The 17,437-nt window shown below is 47.6% G+C and overlaps 1 protein-coding gene across 1 annotated transcript in view; it reads right to left on the bottom strand.

Moving 5' to 3' along the window:
• PPM1D (protein phosphatase, Mg2+/Mn2+ dependent 1D) overlaps positions 1-17,437 on the bottom strand; it is a 265,517-nt gene that overhangs the window by 154,958 nt on the left and 93,122 nt on the right. The window contains exon 5 of the mRNA XM_069615075.1: positions 4,460-4,699. Coding sequence (XP_069471176.1) covers positions 4,460-4,699 — 240 coding nt within the window. The remainder of the gene's footprint in view (positions 1-4,459; positions 4,700-17,437) is intronic.

The raw sequence follows: 17,437 nt of genomic DNA, 5'->3' as shown, positions 1-17,437 counted from the left end.
CTGCGGGCTCTCCATCTCTCCTGGCCTCTCACTGTAGGCACTATCTACAGGCCGCATTGCCAGGTCACCCTCTCCGAGTGGGCTGACCTCTCCTCCTTGCTCCTTGACTCTAGTGCCCAACTTCTCCTCTGAGACTTCAAAATCCACCTGGATGCCACCAGCCCTTGAGGACTCTTACCCAACCTCTGATTCTCTATTCTTCCCTCTGTCCCGACTCACTCTGCAGGGCACACCCTGGATGTTCCGATCTCCTCAGACCTCCCCTTTTCTAACCCCCTCACTACCTCTCTTGGACTGATCACTTTCTCCTTCCTTCCCACCTCTTTTCCCCACAGGTCAAGCCGACTCCAGCATTGCCACCTACCTTCTCGGTCATCCGACCCATGAAGCATTTGTCAGTTGAGGCTTTTGCCACTACTTTCTCTCCTCCTCCTGCACCTTCGGCTGACTCGCACCCAGACACAGCCCTCTCTAACCTTCATCACTCTACTTCTAACACTCTGGATGTCCTTGCCACAGTCATGAGGATGCGCTTGAAGCCCAAATCCAAGTGAAACGCTTGGTACGATTCCGACCTTGCCATCCTTTAACGCAAGTGTAGGGTAGTGGAGTGGAAGCAGAGGGTCTCGGGCACACCTCCTGACAAACTGGCCTGCCGCCTACTCCAAAGGCAGTACAGACTCTTGTCCTCTCTAAGAAGAGAGCCTAACATCCAAGCCTCCTCCTCCTCCTTCTCCTTCCCCCCCCCCCAAACTCCCGTCTGAGGTGGTCTCTGCTCCCCCTTTCTCCTCCTTTCCTCTTTTTACCCCTGACAATGTCTCTAGACAAGTCTTATCTATGAAAGTCTCATCAAAGCAGATTCTTCGCTGCTCCTCCATAACAATACAAGACCACATTGACAACCGTGCGCCAGTCATGGCCAATTTATGCAATCACTCCTTTGCCTCTGGAACCTTACCCTCCCCCTTAAGCGCTCTTGTGCATCCCCTTCTAAAGAACCCCTGAGCCAATCCTTCCTCTCTGGCTAACTATCACCCGATCTCCATCACTCCTTTCCTGGGAAAACTCTTGGGAAATCTGGTCATCTCCCAGCTTAATCTACATACTGAATATGTTGGTTGCCTCCATGACCACCCTCTGTGCTTTTGCCACAGTCAACAGTCTTTCTCGCCGACCAACCCTTTCAGGTCCAACTGTGGTCTTTCCTCTCTTTGTTAGGCAGAATTCTCAGAAATGTGCTAATTCCCTCCACCTTAGAGACCCCAGCAACTTTGCTGGATTTTGAGGACTTCAATGTTTTACCTGTAGAGAGGGAGACTCTTTTTTCCCCACTCTCTCATGTATTTCAAATGTGATTTTTGAACTCTGTTTCTTTTGGTTATGGAGTCTGACAAACTCCATAGGCATCTTTTACATTGTGTCACACAGCACCTTTAGTGCAGGGGCACAGGGAAGTCTTCCAGATTTCCCAAAGATTTAAATACCTTCTCTGGGATAAACTACTGTTTCCCAGAGCAGTAAAGTGAAATTGACTTTATATTTGTAACTTTCTAGACCCAGCACACACCATCTTAAAATAAATTGCTGAAGGGGTTATATAGTATCCCCTTTGTCTAGCTTCTCATGTAACATTTCTGTGTTACCATTTCGTCACTGAATGGCTGGTGGTAGTGGTTTACCTTTAACTACTTTGGTGTGCATTTACTGCGGGCTGCGTTCCAGCTGCAGTAAAGCACCAAAGGGTGCCATTTTTGTCAAAATGGCCCCGGTCGTCTTTTTTCACCATTTCTTTGTGAAAAGGTCCTTCTTGAGGTTTACTCTGCGCGCCAAACCAGGTTTGGTCCCTTTGTTCGCTTTGCCTTTGGCAGGATTCATGAGAGAAGCCAGACCTCTGGCTCCAGGGTGTCTGGTGGGGGGCAGGAAGTGAGGGAGGTGCCTAGATCTCCCCGTGCTTAGTCTCCTAGGAGACCCGAATGCACTATATAATGATTGGCCGGCTGACTGCTCAACGAGGACAGCCACCCGGCTGGCTGACTGACAGCTAGGCTGGACTGAATGGGAGAGAACTGAATAAAAGGCAAGGCTTTTTGCTTGGAAGGCAGAGTCGACCACTGGACGAAGGAACCAAAGAAGAACTTGAGGACGCCTGCGCTGCAACTCCTGGACCGTTGGTTTGCCCGGTGAAGCCCTGCTGCTGTGCCGAAACTCCAAATTCGTATCGACGGAGAAGCCCCTGCAAGGACGACTTCTCCCCTTGAGTTGGTGGGACCAATCAACACCAAAGTAAGCCACCTGGACATTTTCTCTGAGCTGGTTGAATTTCCACAGAGTTGCTGCTGGAAACCGAAACGCCTGGGAGAGGAACACCAGATTGTGTGCGTTGCTTTTAAGCTGGCCAAGAACTCCAGGAAAATCCTCCAGACTCCCAGGAAGCAGGACTGACCATGCCTGAGCCCCCTCAGAGTGCGCGGAAAGTCCATCTCGACAAACAGAAACCACGGTGTTGCTATTTGCAGTAGTTGTGAGGAGAAAGCTTATTCTAACTGACTGATAAATTAATAATTGTTTATTCAAGAAACCTTGTGTGTAAGTGTTTATTTGAATACTTGTCACTGTGAATCTCTGTGTAAGCCCCTTACAGCTCACATTGACCCCTCTTGAGATCAGCCTGGCTGCTCAACATGCTACCAACCTGTGTAGTACAGACTTATACCAAAGGTTGGGTTCCTATTGCTAGGAGTTCAGGGTTGTTGTAGTGCACCCAAAGGGTACTGCAAACAATCTTGCCTAACACTCTTCTATCCCTCTCTCTACGTGTGGTTTCCCCAAGGGTCTAACCTCTCTCACCAGCTCTTCAACCACTACCTTGCACCTCTTGCCAACTGCATCGCTACTTTCTGCTCCAATTTTCAAAGTTATGCGGATGACACTCCGCTCTCATTCAGGCTCCCCTCAGCCACCTCTGCTTCTTCTCTCATACCAGACTGTCTGGTCCCAACTCAGGAATGGTGTGCTGCCAATGAACTCTGCCTTAATGCCAGTAAGACCGAGATCCACCTCATTGGGACACCCGCTGCCTCCTTCCCACTCTGGCCACCCAGTCTGGGCCCTCCTCTTGCTCCTTTCTGTGAGGCTAAGAACCTTGGTGTCATCTTCGACTCAACCCTCTCCTTCTCTCCTCACATCTCTGACGTCTCTAAGAAGTCAAACCATCAGCTGCACCTCCTCAGAGGTCTTCTTCCTGGCCTCACTTTCTCCCAGAAGCTCACAGTCTCCAGACATCTGGTCCTCTCTCGGCTGGACTATTGTAACAGCCTCTTTCTAAATCTTCCTGCCTCTACTTTCTGTCCTCTACAACTCATCCAGAATAGGACTGCAAGACTTGTTCTTGGGCTCAAGCCAAGGGATCGTATATCTCTTCACTGGCTCCTTGTAGCGGCAAGGATCAACTTCAAGACCCTCTGCATTGTCCACAAGGCTTTTTGGCGGCCTGCGACCGCTCTACCTCCAACTTTCTCTTCCAAAAACATCTTCCTACTCAAGCTATCCGCTCATCCACCTCCAACTCGGAGGGTCAGACGCTTCTCCAAGCCATGATTTGGGGCAGATCCATGTCCTCAGCTGGGGCCTCCCTCTGGAACAGCCTCCCTGCCTCTCTCAAACTTGAGCAGAATCACCTCTGTATCCGGAAGCAACGCAAGGCCTTTATTTTTGCTTCCGCTTTCTCTCTTGCACTCCCCTGCTGATGCACCACAGTGCTTCGCACACTGGTCACCCTCTGAACTCGGGGCCCATGCTCCTGCATGTCCAGTTGCCCTTGCACTGCCCCCGGGCTCCCCAGCACTTAAGGGTTTGTATCTGCAACCCTACTGTTCCTCCTCTCTGCACTAATGAGCCACCCGCTGGTTGCACTTGCGAGTTAACTGCACTACCCCCCCCATCCTTACCCCCCCTTTTTACCCTCCCCATTACCCTCCCCCTGGCACTTCTCCCCTTCCCTCGTCCCTGCATGAGCTGAACGACAAGGCCTAATCATATCATTAATGTGTCCTCCCTTGTTTCCCCCTCCTTATCTTGTTGCGCCAAGAAACACTTGTGTACACAAACGTTATAAATGCCACATCATATATCATATCTTTGAATGGCTTTCAGTATTTTTTTTAAAGAATAAAAATACAATACTAAATGCTAGGGCTAGACATTGGATTATCTCTAAAAAGTATACAGGTTCTGTGCTGCTCCATCTGAATATTTCGATCTACTTTTAGACATGAGAATGTAAAACCATGAACAATAAAAATTCGGCAAACAACAAGCTACCAGCTGTAGATTTTAGTTGACCACATTTTACGGGTAAACTGAATTATATTGCAATTTAGCTGTTACTGAAGATTTATATAAAACTGTATAAAGACATTAAAACACATTTCTTTTACTATTAAGAGAGAGAACAGGTTACCTTGATAGGTGGTGTGGCACAGTGGGATGTCGTCATAGGGTATGGTTCTGGACTGCTATAGCTAGGGCTCTCTGCTAGGTTGAGATAAAGCTCTTCTTCACTTGAAAAGCCGGCTTCTTCCTCCAAGGAAGAAATACGAATTACAATGGCGCTGGTATTATCTGCTCTAAGCATGCGCTTCCGCCACCGACACAGTGATTTGTTAACAAGCATTCTGGCAAATGACTCTCCATGTTCTCCCTTTTAAATAAAAAAAAAAAGGAACTATGAATAACTCAACAGGTAATAACAGTACTCCATTATGCTCACTACAGAAAATTCACCATATAAAATAAAGAAAATGTGATAACCTCGGACGTCTCTAGTCTCCTTCACAATAGAAAGTCAACCGCCTTATCATTGCAGCATTACCATTCTGACAAGTTCTGCTGATTTAGGTTAGTCTGCATCATTACTACACTTTCCATCTTACACTACGCACATCAGTCAGGTACTATACCCAAGGCAGCTGCACACCTGCCACCATCTACGCAAGCGCCCAGAACATCGGCACCATCCTAACTAACTCCCCCCAACAGCTCGCCACACACTCAAACTGTCAGCCCATCATTTCTTTCAGGGCAGACTTAACAGACAGAATGGGACACCCACATCTGGATCTTCCTTCTGAATGTACATGCTCAGATAAATGGATGGGTAAACCAGCTTTAAGGAGCCTACTCTGTTCAAACTGTTTTGAGCAGAGGCTCGAAAACCTGCAAAACGGAATTAGAGCCCTCATATAGATAGGAGTATTTAATGGTTTAACTCTGCTCAAATACAGCTATTCTATAAAATAAAACTGATACTTTACCAGTTTTCTAGAATTCAGTAGTGTTCGGTTATACAGAATTTGTACTACACCATTCAACACTGTAGTGGTTTTACAGGATCTATCCCTTGCTCGAATATTAGGAGTATTGTGACCCCGCCAGGGTGTAATCTGATCTTCAAACTGCAAATGCGAAACGGTTCTGTAAGAGAGATAGGGACAGCTCTCTATATGCTCTAGTCTTGCCGAAAGGTCCAGGTCTTTTAAGATCAAGTCCTGCAAAGCATCGATTTACATTCCAGCAAACACAGACTGCATGCGTTCTGGGATTGCTTACATCACAAATGGGTGTTTCTCTGTAATGTTGCTGTGTTACCCAGCCCTCCAGGCCTTGTGTACCGTTCCCTCCTGTCTGTCTTGGCACTTGCACTGTCTAGATGTCGAAAAGCCGAACGCAATGGCCGGTCTTCACACTCCTGCTGTTCATGGCCTGTGGGAGTCCCTTCGCGTGTTCGCTTGTCCCTCCCTTGTCGTCCAGCACTTTTAAAGCACTTTGTGTTTTGGCGCTGTGTGGATGAACTATCATATCATATCACTATGCTCACTCTCTACTCTCCACCATCACACAATTAGAGTGCAGCTACACCCCTCGATCAATTCGGCCTAGCTGCTCACATAAAAATACTATTTGTATTTATTTGTAAAGCGCAGCCAAGTCCTGGGGCAACTGGGCACTGAGACTTACATGTTAAACAGGCATGCATGAATTTACAGACAGTTTAGCAAGTTGCATGGGAATTATAGTACCAACGCAGCAATGGGCAGTGTGGTTCAGAGAATAGGTTGAGTAATCCAGGATCAACAAGCAAAGTATATTGTTGATGTAAATGGTATAAAGTTGCAGAAAGTACAAAAAGGCAATATGCAAGTTCAATGCATATATACAGCAACTGATGCTACTGGCGTAACAATCTTGTATAGTGTAGATAGTTTTAGACTGTTAGTGGGTTCTGGTCCTGCTCAGAGAACCAGGCTTTGATCTTGCTACAGAATAGCAAAAAGGATGCTTCCTCCCTTATGGAGGCAGGAAGAGCATTCCATTTTTTTTTACAGCCAGGACTGGGAAGCTAGCTCCACCCGCGCGTTTTTGGTTAAATCGGGGGAAGTTAATGCAGTGCGATTGCACAGTTCTAGTTGGTCGCGTTGTACTGTGATGTGAGAAGGTATCACAGAGATATATGGGTGCCTAATCCACGAACACTTAATCCTAATAAAATGCAGCTGTGTCACAAAAAAACAGCCTAGCAGCACACATAAGCGTCCCACAGGCCTAACGCAGCCAGCACCCAGTGTTGGTGTCGACCCTCCAGACTGCGCGGATTGAACCGATATCAATACCACCACACTTAATGCTAGAATACAGCTACCATCAAGCAATTACATCAGCTGCACACTTAACTGGTGCACCACCCTTCAACACCCTATCCTTTCCACTGGCCTGGACTATGGTCCCCAAGGTCGTTCAACCTACCAGCGCTTGGAGGTCAAACCAGAGCGGTATATAAATTCTAAATCACATGATACATTAGGGTGGTTTTAACACCTGTAATGGCAAAGAAGCATTTTCTGAAGCACTGGAAGAGTAATGCTACACTCCTGGTTGAATATTGGTTAGATAGCTTATTAACACGTTCAGCAAGAGACAGTTTAATTCCTGATTAAGGGTAAGATTGAATAGGAGATGTGGAGCACTGTCCGTCTGTCTCTTGTTCTAGTGTTATCTTATTAGATTACATTAAATTCTACTCTACAATATGCTTTTGAAAATAGAATGAAACTTTTTATTGAAAAAAGAAAATACAAAAATATGATGAAACAGGTTAGATGATGTGAGAAGAGGTAAATCAATAATACAAAGCAGTTTGAAGTGCTGGACACAAGGAAAAAGTGTAGAAGGATATGGTAGTGGATTGCGTGGGTGCCTGTGTCATAAATGAAGGTCATTATTAGTGGAAAGTCTAAGATGTGTAGTTCAATTTATAGGGACAACAATCTAGACCAGTTCAATCTGGGAGCTAGATTAGGATGGTGATTGCTTGTGTGATTGACCCAAGAGGTGCTCAAGCAGGCCCTACTACTGTGGGGATTTTCACCATTTCAGTTTGTAGCAATCAGCCCTTTTGCCAGGAGCCAACAGAATGAGTCGGCACCAAGTGTTGGACATATGAGATGAATAAGTGTGGAAAACAGGAGAAGAGAGGTGAGAGAAGAAGTGAGGAGTTCAGTCTGGTGACAAGAGTGTTTGGACCTATCTCCAAGTTAAGGATTTGATAGGGAATGAGAGGCAGATGACTAATCTTTAAGATGATGGGAAATAGCAAGCAAGTTCCACGTTGAGGAAAATCGATTCACAGAGAGGGGCAGTAAGGTTCGGAAAGGAGGAAATGGACAATCTGAATACTATAGAAACCGCTGCAGCTTGTTCAAATGGGTTTTTCGTTATAACGTTGTGTCCTGCTTAAATAGCTTCAATTGCAATTGGGGGATAGTCCTACTTAAGCCAAGTAAGTTAGACAAAAGGTGATTGGCTTGTAGCTCAGGGGAGGTAGTGTGTCTCATATTGGTTGGCTGAGAGATCATACATTTAGAGGACGACTAGAGGAGATCTAGTAGTGGCAGTGGGGAATGCGGATATTGGAAGTACCTTGTATCAGTTTTTGTATTGGTGCTAGAGTGAGGGTGAACTGTCAGCATTGTAGGTAGCGGGGGCATATGGTTTGTAAGGGGGGGTCATTGTCGGTTGTTGTATCAAGAGGGGGGCCAATAGGTGATGATATGGTGAGGCGCCTATGGTTTTGAGCTAGATGCAGAAAGTCAGGCGAGGCGAGTCATTTTTCATGGCGCCCCCAAATGGCTCTAGAGTAATGAAGGAATTACATCCATTCCTAAACAAGTACAAGGGAGAAAATTGCTTTGATTAGCAAGGGATGTGTGTTCAGGAGATAATTTATATGCAACATGCCCTCTCCTAGTGAGAATCCCAGCACTTTTTACTGAACTTCTGGACCTTTTTATTCTATCCTGAATGAGGGGAGACTCTTTTCCCCCTTATTCATGGTTATTTGCGGCGACATTTGGAACTCTGTTCCCTGCATTTTATCTTGAATATGGAGCCTGTTTTCCTCCATATCTCTTTAAAGGCATCGGTGTTTAACATTTGCAGCACACAGCACCCTATGTACAGTGCTGCTGGAAACCCTTTGGGTTCTCCTTTAAAATTTGTTCCCTATCCTTAACTACTGTTCTTAAGGATAGATGGATACTTTGTATCATTCCTAAAAACGTTATACTCTGAGAAATTGGCACACAGCACCTTATGTGGAGTGCCATGGGGATACCCAGTATCCCCCTTCTCCCTGCTCCTGTGACTACCACAGTGACAAACCTACAGTTACCGATGGCGTCACTGCTTCTACCAACTATTGTGCTATTATTTTATCGCAGACTATTCAGTCACGTGCACAATAGGGTCACCTAAGTGCCAACTTGGTGATGCTTTTCTTTTTTCGACATTTGAAGCGTGGTTGTTCTTTGTCAGCCCTTCTACCATCCTTCCTACTTCCCTTCCACCTCCCTCTCCACTCCCTCCTTCCTTATGTCCTGTACTTTTCTAATCCTCTTCTCTTCCTTCCTTCCCCCTTTCTCCCTCTGCCTCCTCCCTTACTTCTGCTCTCACCTTTCCTCGTACCCACTACCTCTTCTCTTCTTGGCCCCTCCCTTATCTTCTTCCCTTCCATAATGTAAACTGTTTTTGTACTGCTTTCTGGTTTAATTCAATTCTTATGTAATGCTTGCTGTATACTGATGATTGTAGCTGCTTAGATTCACATGCTGTGCATAGACTAGCTAGAAGTACCCAGAGTTGAAGGTGGGGCGTGAGAAGGAACGATAGTAAAAAGATGACTTAGTACTTGTCCCATCTGAGAATACCTAGAGTGAGTATCTAGGCAGTAGTGTTTTGTACCCTCGGCCTGCAAAAGCGACAGCAAAACCAGAAGGGAAAAGAGAAGGGAAGAATACATTATTTTTTTGGATAACATGTTTTATTGTCTTTTCGTGTTACAATACAATGACATATAAACTTACAAACATAAAACTGTGCATACATGTGGTAGAGCTACATGAGGGACCTCTGCCTATATGCGGACCAATGTAGAAACACAAGTAAGGTTAGGAATACAGTAGATATTAAGAATACATTCTTGAAAAGAAACAGAGCCCCAAACCCTACTCTTGCCTACTGTGTAGGCCTGGCCAGAGGGCCAAGGCCACGCGGTCGACAGCATTGACCAGAGCACCAGCCGTCGAAGTCTGCAGTTGTCGTTGACAGTCTTCGGCGTTGGTTGTCAAGTAGTCGTCGACGAAGGGGACGAATATTAAACGACTGAGGTCGTGGACAAAGATATGTATTAGCAATTTTTCAAGCTCCACATAAGGCGACCAGCTAGCTGGGTGGAAAAAAATAAATCCGAGGGACCTCAACGCGTCACAAGCACGCCCATGTCGACGTCCCCTTTCGATCCTCGAAAGACAAGATGCAATACTCTGCAATTTCTACTAGATGCAAGACTATATGCACAGCATGTGACTAAGCAGATTCACAAGCATCAGAAATATAATATATATTTTAATACACATGTATTGGTGTAAGTGTTTTTGATCTGCTTTGCTAACTAGATTCAGTCTACTTACCTACAGCTCACATCTACCTTTTATGATAAGCCTCACTGCTCTGTCGCTCTACCAAGGTTTTATGAGTAGTACAGACTGATAGCAAGAATTGTGGACCTGTATACCATTGGAAGAGTTTTATGAAGTCTTTTAAATCAAATAGTTTAGGAAAACTCCTCCAACACTGCCCCTTTCTGTAAAAGGCTGAGAGTTTGAAGAGGAGTGTGTGGGAAAACCAAATAAAAAGGAAAGGTTTCTGGAGGTGAAAGGCAAGTCAACCACTGGAACAGAAGATCTGAAGCTGCAGACAACCAGAGATGTCTGCAGACTCCTCCAGTAACCATGAGGCGACCATGGCTGTCCTGACCCAGTTTTATGATCGACAGTAGCTCCGAACAGGACTCCTTTGCTTTGGTTGGTGGGACCAACCAGTCCTAAGATGAAATACAAATTGAGCCATCTCCCAAGATGAGGTGCTGTGCCTTCCCAGAGGTGCATACAGCGAATACCAGGAGACCTCCGACCCATTTGTAATGCACTATCTTTGTGAGTACAAGATAAGATATACATGCAGAGTAGTTGGATGGTGTTCTGTGCCAGTGTTAGACTCAATTCAAGCATATACACGCAAAGTAGATTTATTGTTAAAACACGCCTGTCCTTAGTACATAAATACAGTCCTAAGTCATCCTAGGCTATTACTAACCTTCCTAAGCAAACATCCAAATGGTGGGACGTGCTAATGTTTCTCCAGTGACCAGGCTTTGACGAGGCTTAGCAAAAATTTAAAAAAAATGTAAAACCAATTAAACTGTCTAGAAATGCATGTTATGTCCTGGATCTTATTATTGCGCAATAGGTCCTCAGTTACAGTGTACTTAACATTCCAAGGGTCATCAATCAATCCCAACATTGTTACTTCACAATCTTATATGTTAATTGGTCTGATTCTGTCCCAAATGGAATAAGTTACTTACCTGTAACTGTTATCCAGCATGAGTCTGGCATGAATTCACATGCTCATGAATATTCCCCGTCAGGCCGGGAATCCTCGGTAAAAGAAAAAAGTTTCACTTTCACTTATGAACGGTCTTTCTCCTTTAAAAGCAATCACTGGGCTCTGGGTCATACTACCCCCAGCGAATGACTACTGTGTCCCCAGGCCCCTCCTCTGGCAGCCATCTTCCGATTTGGTAGCAGGTAAAGTGGAAGCATGACCAAGAAGAGCCGCAGGGAGGGTTTGCATGTCAATCCATGCCAGACCCATGCTGGAGAACAGTTACAGGTAAGTAACTTTTTCCTTCTCCAGCATGGGGTCTGGCATGGATTCATGTGTTCATGAAGAATACATAGCAGTACATTCACAACCACAGGAGGTGGCAAGGCTCAACAGAAGCAAACACTCTTACCTCCTCGCGAACAGGTTGCGCAGCACTACTTGGCTGACCCTGGACTCTGGAATCCCTGTTGAAGCAGTAGAATCTCATGAAGGTGTGTGTAGACCTCCACATAGCAGCCCTGCAGATGTCCAGCAGGGGCGCACCAACAGGAACTCTGTTGTTGCAGCGATTGTTCTGGTAGAATGCGCTCTGACAGCCAGGCAGCGGTCCGTTTGCCAACCGGTGACCATGATTGATGCAGCCGGAGAGCAACCTGGAGATGGAAGCCTTGGACAAGGCCTTCCCATGGTTCACAGGATCAAAGTTAACAGTTGAGACCTCTTCCTGAAACTCTTCGTGCAAGCTACATAGAACTCCAGAGCATGCGCCACATACAGCAAGTGCAGAGTCCTTTCAGCCAACGAAGGCGTCGGAAAAAACACAGGCAACACCAAAGGTTCGGCATGAAGGAGGGGTGCATCTGAGCACCCGCCTCATATCGTGGAAAGTTAAATAAGGCTGCTTGGGGACAGGGCCTAGATCTCACTTACCCTCCTGGCAGAGGTGATAGCCATGAGGAAAGCAGTCTTCCATGAAAGGTACTCGAGAGGGACTTGATACGTCGTCTCGGAGGGAGCCCCCATGAGCCGCATCAAAACCACGTTGTTACCAAGCCGGGGTGGGCGCCCTCACCAGTAGGAACGATCAGAGCTCACTTTAAGGAACTCCTTTACCAGATGGTGTGACCAAAGCAAAGACCATCCCGGAGACCTGGTGTAACGGGAGATAGCCACCAGATGCACTTTGAGGGAGGCATGAGCCAGTCCAGTCCTGGCCAAGGACATTATGTATGAAGGACCTGCGTGGTAGTGACCCTCAGCGGGTTGATCTTCCGTGTCGGGCACCACGTCGTGAATCGCCTTCACTTGTGCCCATAGCACTTAAGAGTCGACGACGACCAGGCCCTGGCAAGGACCACTCTGCAGTCCACAGGAAGCTTGTACATGCCAAACTAATGCTGCATGAGCCAGCCTTCAGGTTCAACAACACTGGGTCGTGGTGTAGCATTGCGCCGACTTCTCTGGCGAGCAGGTCCGCGACCATTGGCAGCTTGATTGGTGGTGACGTTGACAGGCTGAGAAGGTCCGGGTACCAAATCTGCCTCAGCCACGCCGGGGCGACGAGGATCATCTTGCACCATTTGAGTCGATTGATGACTCGCAGCAGGAGAAGCAACAGAGAAAAGGCATATAGGAACAGGCCTTCCCACGGGAAGGAGAACGCGTCTCCACATGCTATTTTGCTGGTGGAACCTGCTGGCGAAACTCTGGCACTTTGAGTGCATCACCATCGCAAATAAGTCTGCGCCACTTGAGGAAGAGGCTGTCCACTTGATCCGGCCACCACTCCCACTCGTGGCAAGAGCGTAGTTCCCTGCTGAGGGAGTCTGCGATGGTGTTCTTGACTCCCGCCAGGTGGAAAGGAATAAGGAACATCCCCTGGGCGACGCCCCAGTGCTAAGAAAATCCTGCGCCTCTCTGGAGAGTGCCAAGGACCTGGTGCCCCCCCCTGCTTTCGGATGTAGAACATTGTGGTGGTATTGTCCTTGAAGACTGTCACTACCTTGCCCTTGACGTAAGGAACGCATTGAGGGCCCACAACACTGCCTGCAGCTCCAGGACATTGATGTGGAGGACCTACTCTTTCGATCGCCACAGGTCACTGGCATGAGAAGTCCGGTGCAAGCTTCCCAGCGCTCCAGAGAAGCGTCCGTGTTGACCGTCTACTGGAAAGGTGCGGTTCTGGAAATCCGTAACTCCAGCAAGGTTGGAGCGCACGCCCACCACCTTATCGCTCGACGGAGCGCCTCGTCAAGGACAAACTTGTCAGCGAAGCTTCCAGACACTTGGATCCAACAAGTGTCCAGGAACTCCTGAAGAGGTTGCATCCGCAGCCTGCAGAGTCTGATCAGGTAGATACACAAAGACCTCATACCGAGCAGCGACTTAATGGTCATCACCGTGGCAGCCTTCAGTGCCAACTATCGTTGCACCTTGCCCAGGATGGATGCTATTGTGTCTTCTGAGGGAGCCCCAGGCAGGAGACCATGTTGAGTCTAGATCCCAGGAACAGAGAGTCTTGTGATGGAATCAAGCAGGGCTTTGGATAGTTTACCGAGAACCCCAGATCCGTCAGCAGCCCGACGCTCCTCTCCGTGTGATCGACGGCTGTTAAGCAAGATTGTATGCAGTACCCTGTGGGAGACTGCACCAGCCTTGTCCCCTTGGGAATAGTTAATCCACCACCTTTGGTATAAGCATGTACTACACAAGCTGGTAGAGTGACTGAGCAGCCAGGCTTATCTCAAGAGGGGTCAATGTGAGCTGTAGGGTTATTACACAGATTCACAGTAACAAGTATCCAAATAAACACTTACACTCAAGGTATCTTGATTAAACAATTATTTATTAATTAAGCAGTCAGCTGTATTATCCTTCTTTAGAAGGGAGCAAAAGTATGTAACAATAATATACTTAAAAAATGCACACTCTAAGTTTCAATAAATCAGTTGATACCCATTTGGGAATCGCACACAGCTACTTCCTACACCCTGAGGTGAGAAATAACTAGGTCACTGTTGATATTGATATATCACTAGCACATTCAGAGCAATACTGAGGTTTGGTATTCTAAGAGAAAGATGAGGGAATAAAACAATGTTTAACAAATATTCTTAAGCAGGCAAGTACTTTGAGCACTCCAATGCAAAGTAAATTGACCCTTTCCTGGGGGAAAGGTAAAGCACAGTCATGGTTAAGAAGAGTCTTTTGGGGAGCCAGGACAGCCAATGTTAGTTGAGCAAAAGTCTAGCTGAGCTGAAGCACTTCTTGCAGGTAGGTAAAAAGTCTTGCACAATGTTTGAGGTTTTTGTATAAAATTAAATCACTTGGGGGCATGGCTAGGCCGCGAGCCATGCGGCTGTGCTCGCGTGAGCTCTGCGCCGGGACGCTCAAATCAAAAGACGCGTTCGCTTTAATTTGGAACTTTTTGTCCGATTTTCAATCCAGGGGGCCCGCTTGTCTGAGCGACGCTGACAGAATCTGTACTGAGGTGTTAAACGCTTCAGATGGGAGGGGGGGTTCTCCTTGGAAGAACGACACAGAGACCGGAGGAAAAGATGGCTGCGTGAGTTGGAGAGCTGGACCGTTGGAGACTCACAAGCGCAGACGAGCTGCGACTCGGGAAATTGCCCGCGGGCACGGAGCTCTATGGGGGACCGCATTGCTGGAGGGGGATCAACCTGGCGCCCTCAGCGCGGCCCCCAGAGAAGGCGCATAGTACAGTCCCGAGGCTTCCTGCTGGCGCTCTGAATCATGAAGGACGCAGTGTAATCTCGGACCGAGGCACCCTGGGAGCAGGGGGCTACTTCTCCTGCTGCGCAGTGCCGAGGGGGGATACACCGGCTGACCAGGGGAGTCTTAGCTGGTGGCGCGGCTGAAGGTGGGTGATTGCTGGCATCCGCGCGGTAGCGCATTCATGGAGGGGCTGGGGCGCGCAAAGATTTTGCGCTCCATTATTGGCAGAGGTTGAGGATAGCCCTGGGCGGATCCTAATGTTGACGCTGTGACTGCAGGGGAAGCGCTAGAGCTGACTGCTGCCCTACAGGCACTGCGGATCGCAGTAATGCACACAGCGAACCTGAATGGAGTATGTGGGTGGCCATACAAGGGGCCCCGGAAGAACTGAGCGAATTTGATCTTGTGCGCTAAGGGGCATTGATGAACATGCTATAAGCTTGGGCCACAGCAATATTGGATTAACCAATTTAAGACTTCCCAACAAAGATATACGAGGTCAACCAACCCCCTTCAAACCCCAAACTGAGGAACTGACACTGCACCCGAGAGCTGGAATTGGCATTGCTCCTTCACCTAAATGTGAATGCCTGCATTCTGAAATATTGGCACAAACAGCATCAGATCCGTTGGCAATGCCCAAAGCTGCCGAAGACGGAAGGCACATGGTATCCAGGCCTTCCTGATGCCGCAACCCATGGCCCCATCCTGCTCGCGCATAGTCACAGCGGACATACATCCAGCCCCTGCTTCTTCCCTCTCCCCCGACCCCCCCAAGAATCAGCCATGGCCCGTTTCCAGAGATGAACTCTAAGTAGTCCGGAGATCCTTCAAGCAAGACATCATCCACGAAATCAAAACGGAGATTAAGACCGCCAAAGAAGCTCTAGCTCGGTCAATAACCGAGCTGACCGCCCATCTAGGCGGTCTAGAAACCAGAGTTAATGACCTGGGAAAGTCTACCTGCGAGCATGCACACGACAAAGAGGTTCTTATGGAAAGAGTGAGGACCATTGAAGAACATTTAGAGGACATATGGGCAAAACAGGCAGATCTTGAACAGATCGAGGAGGAACAATTTACGGCTTTGCGGAATCCCCCGCCAGGTCCTTGATCAGGACTTGCCTGAATATTTCAAAGCACTCTTTAGGGCCATCTTAGATATTCCCCCATCTGAAGATCTTGTGCTGGATAGAACCCATCGAGTATACTCCTCGACCCAGCTCAAGAGAAACCTACTACCAGACATTCTCACGTGTGTGCATTTCTTCCATCAGAAAGAGAAGATAATGCAGTCGGCCAGGAACTCACCCTCAATACAGTTCTGAGGTGCAACAGTGCAACTTTTCCAGGACCTTTCTCTGTACACCCTAGCAAATAGGAGTCGCCTTTAGAGGGCGACGACCTGGCTGAGGGATAAGCAGATACAGTATAGCTGGGGCTTCTCATGCAAGCTACTCTTTGACCTTCATAACCATCACTACACAATCTCTTCAGAAGATGAAGCTAAAAGCTTGATAGAAGCACCCAGCGAAGACCCCACACATGGGAGTTATCTGAACCTGCATTTAGCCCCACCCCAAAGGATAAACGAAAGCCCAGAGGATGGCGTTGTGTAGAGACAAGTCCCCAACGGGACAAGAACCCCAGTCGAAAGGCAAAGGACTCCGGGCCTCCCCTGGTGGCAGAGGGAGATAACCCCTCGGTCGGCTGATCTGGAAGCCTACCTGAACTAATGAGTCAATTGGAAGATGCGGGGACTCCTCGCACGCTTTCACTCAGCGATGATACTCCCCCAGGGATGTGACGCCCCCCCTCCCCCGAAGGGCTGGCCGGGGGCCTTGGAGCATCAGCCAGCCTACTCCCTTTCTACTTGTGTTCTTATGCGCCGCTGCCTGGCCCTTGGGAAGGGGAGCCCATGTTGAACTTGTTTAAATTGTTGAAACCCAGGGCTGGCCTGTTTACAGGCCAGGGGACAATACTTGAGACCTGCAATTGCCGTTACTGACCCCTGGGCCTGAATAAGGGTATAGAAAGTTCTCTTTTGTGAGCAGATTTGGGCGTCCGAGTGGATGGCGCCCAAGATGTCTACTAGTTGGTTAAAGTTTGATTGGGAATTGGGGCTTGTCGGACCTTCAATGATGCTTTTTTTTATCTCTCTTTTTTGATTTTCCTCTATATGCTCCTTGTTTTACTTTTCATACACTGCTAACATGCTTGAGCCCTAGACCCTCACACCACATGCCAGACACAAACCACACCATAGCCGGGAGCCTGTTGAGACCCTTTTTCCCCCCAGACTCATACTTCCAGACCATACCAATGACTGGTTGCCTCATACGAGGTTCTCTCCAAGGGGCATGAATACCCATGATACTATAGAATGCAGAGACCTGGGCGAATCTGACATGGCGACCCCAAATGCCAATTGTATTACTCTTAATGTGCAGGGTATAAATTCTCCCTTGAAGCGTAAGGCGCTGTTTCATAGACTACTGACCATAGATGCAGCATTTCTGTTCCTTCATTAGACTCATCTGTGACCCGCTGAAGAATTCCGCCTACAAAAATAAATTATACCCTACACAATTCTTTGCCTCTAGTGGCCAAAAAAAACGAGGAGTCGCCATCTTGGTTTGCAAAGGTATCCCCCTTAAGGTATTGAAAGTGATACGGGATGAAGAGGGGAGATTCTTGCTGG

Source organism: Ambystoma mexicanum, chromosome 9 (assembly GCF_040938575.1).
Source record: "Ambystoma mexicanum isolate Mex_15411 chromosome 9, UKY_AmexF1_1, whole genome shotgun sequence".
Lineage (NCBI taxonomy): Eukaryota > Metazoa > Chordata > Amphibia > Caudata > Ambystomatidae > Ambystoma > Ambystoma mexicanum.
Note: the sequence above shows the minus strand (reverse complement) of the source record. Positions and strands in the feature narration are given on the sequence as shown.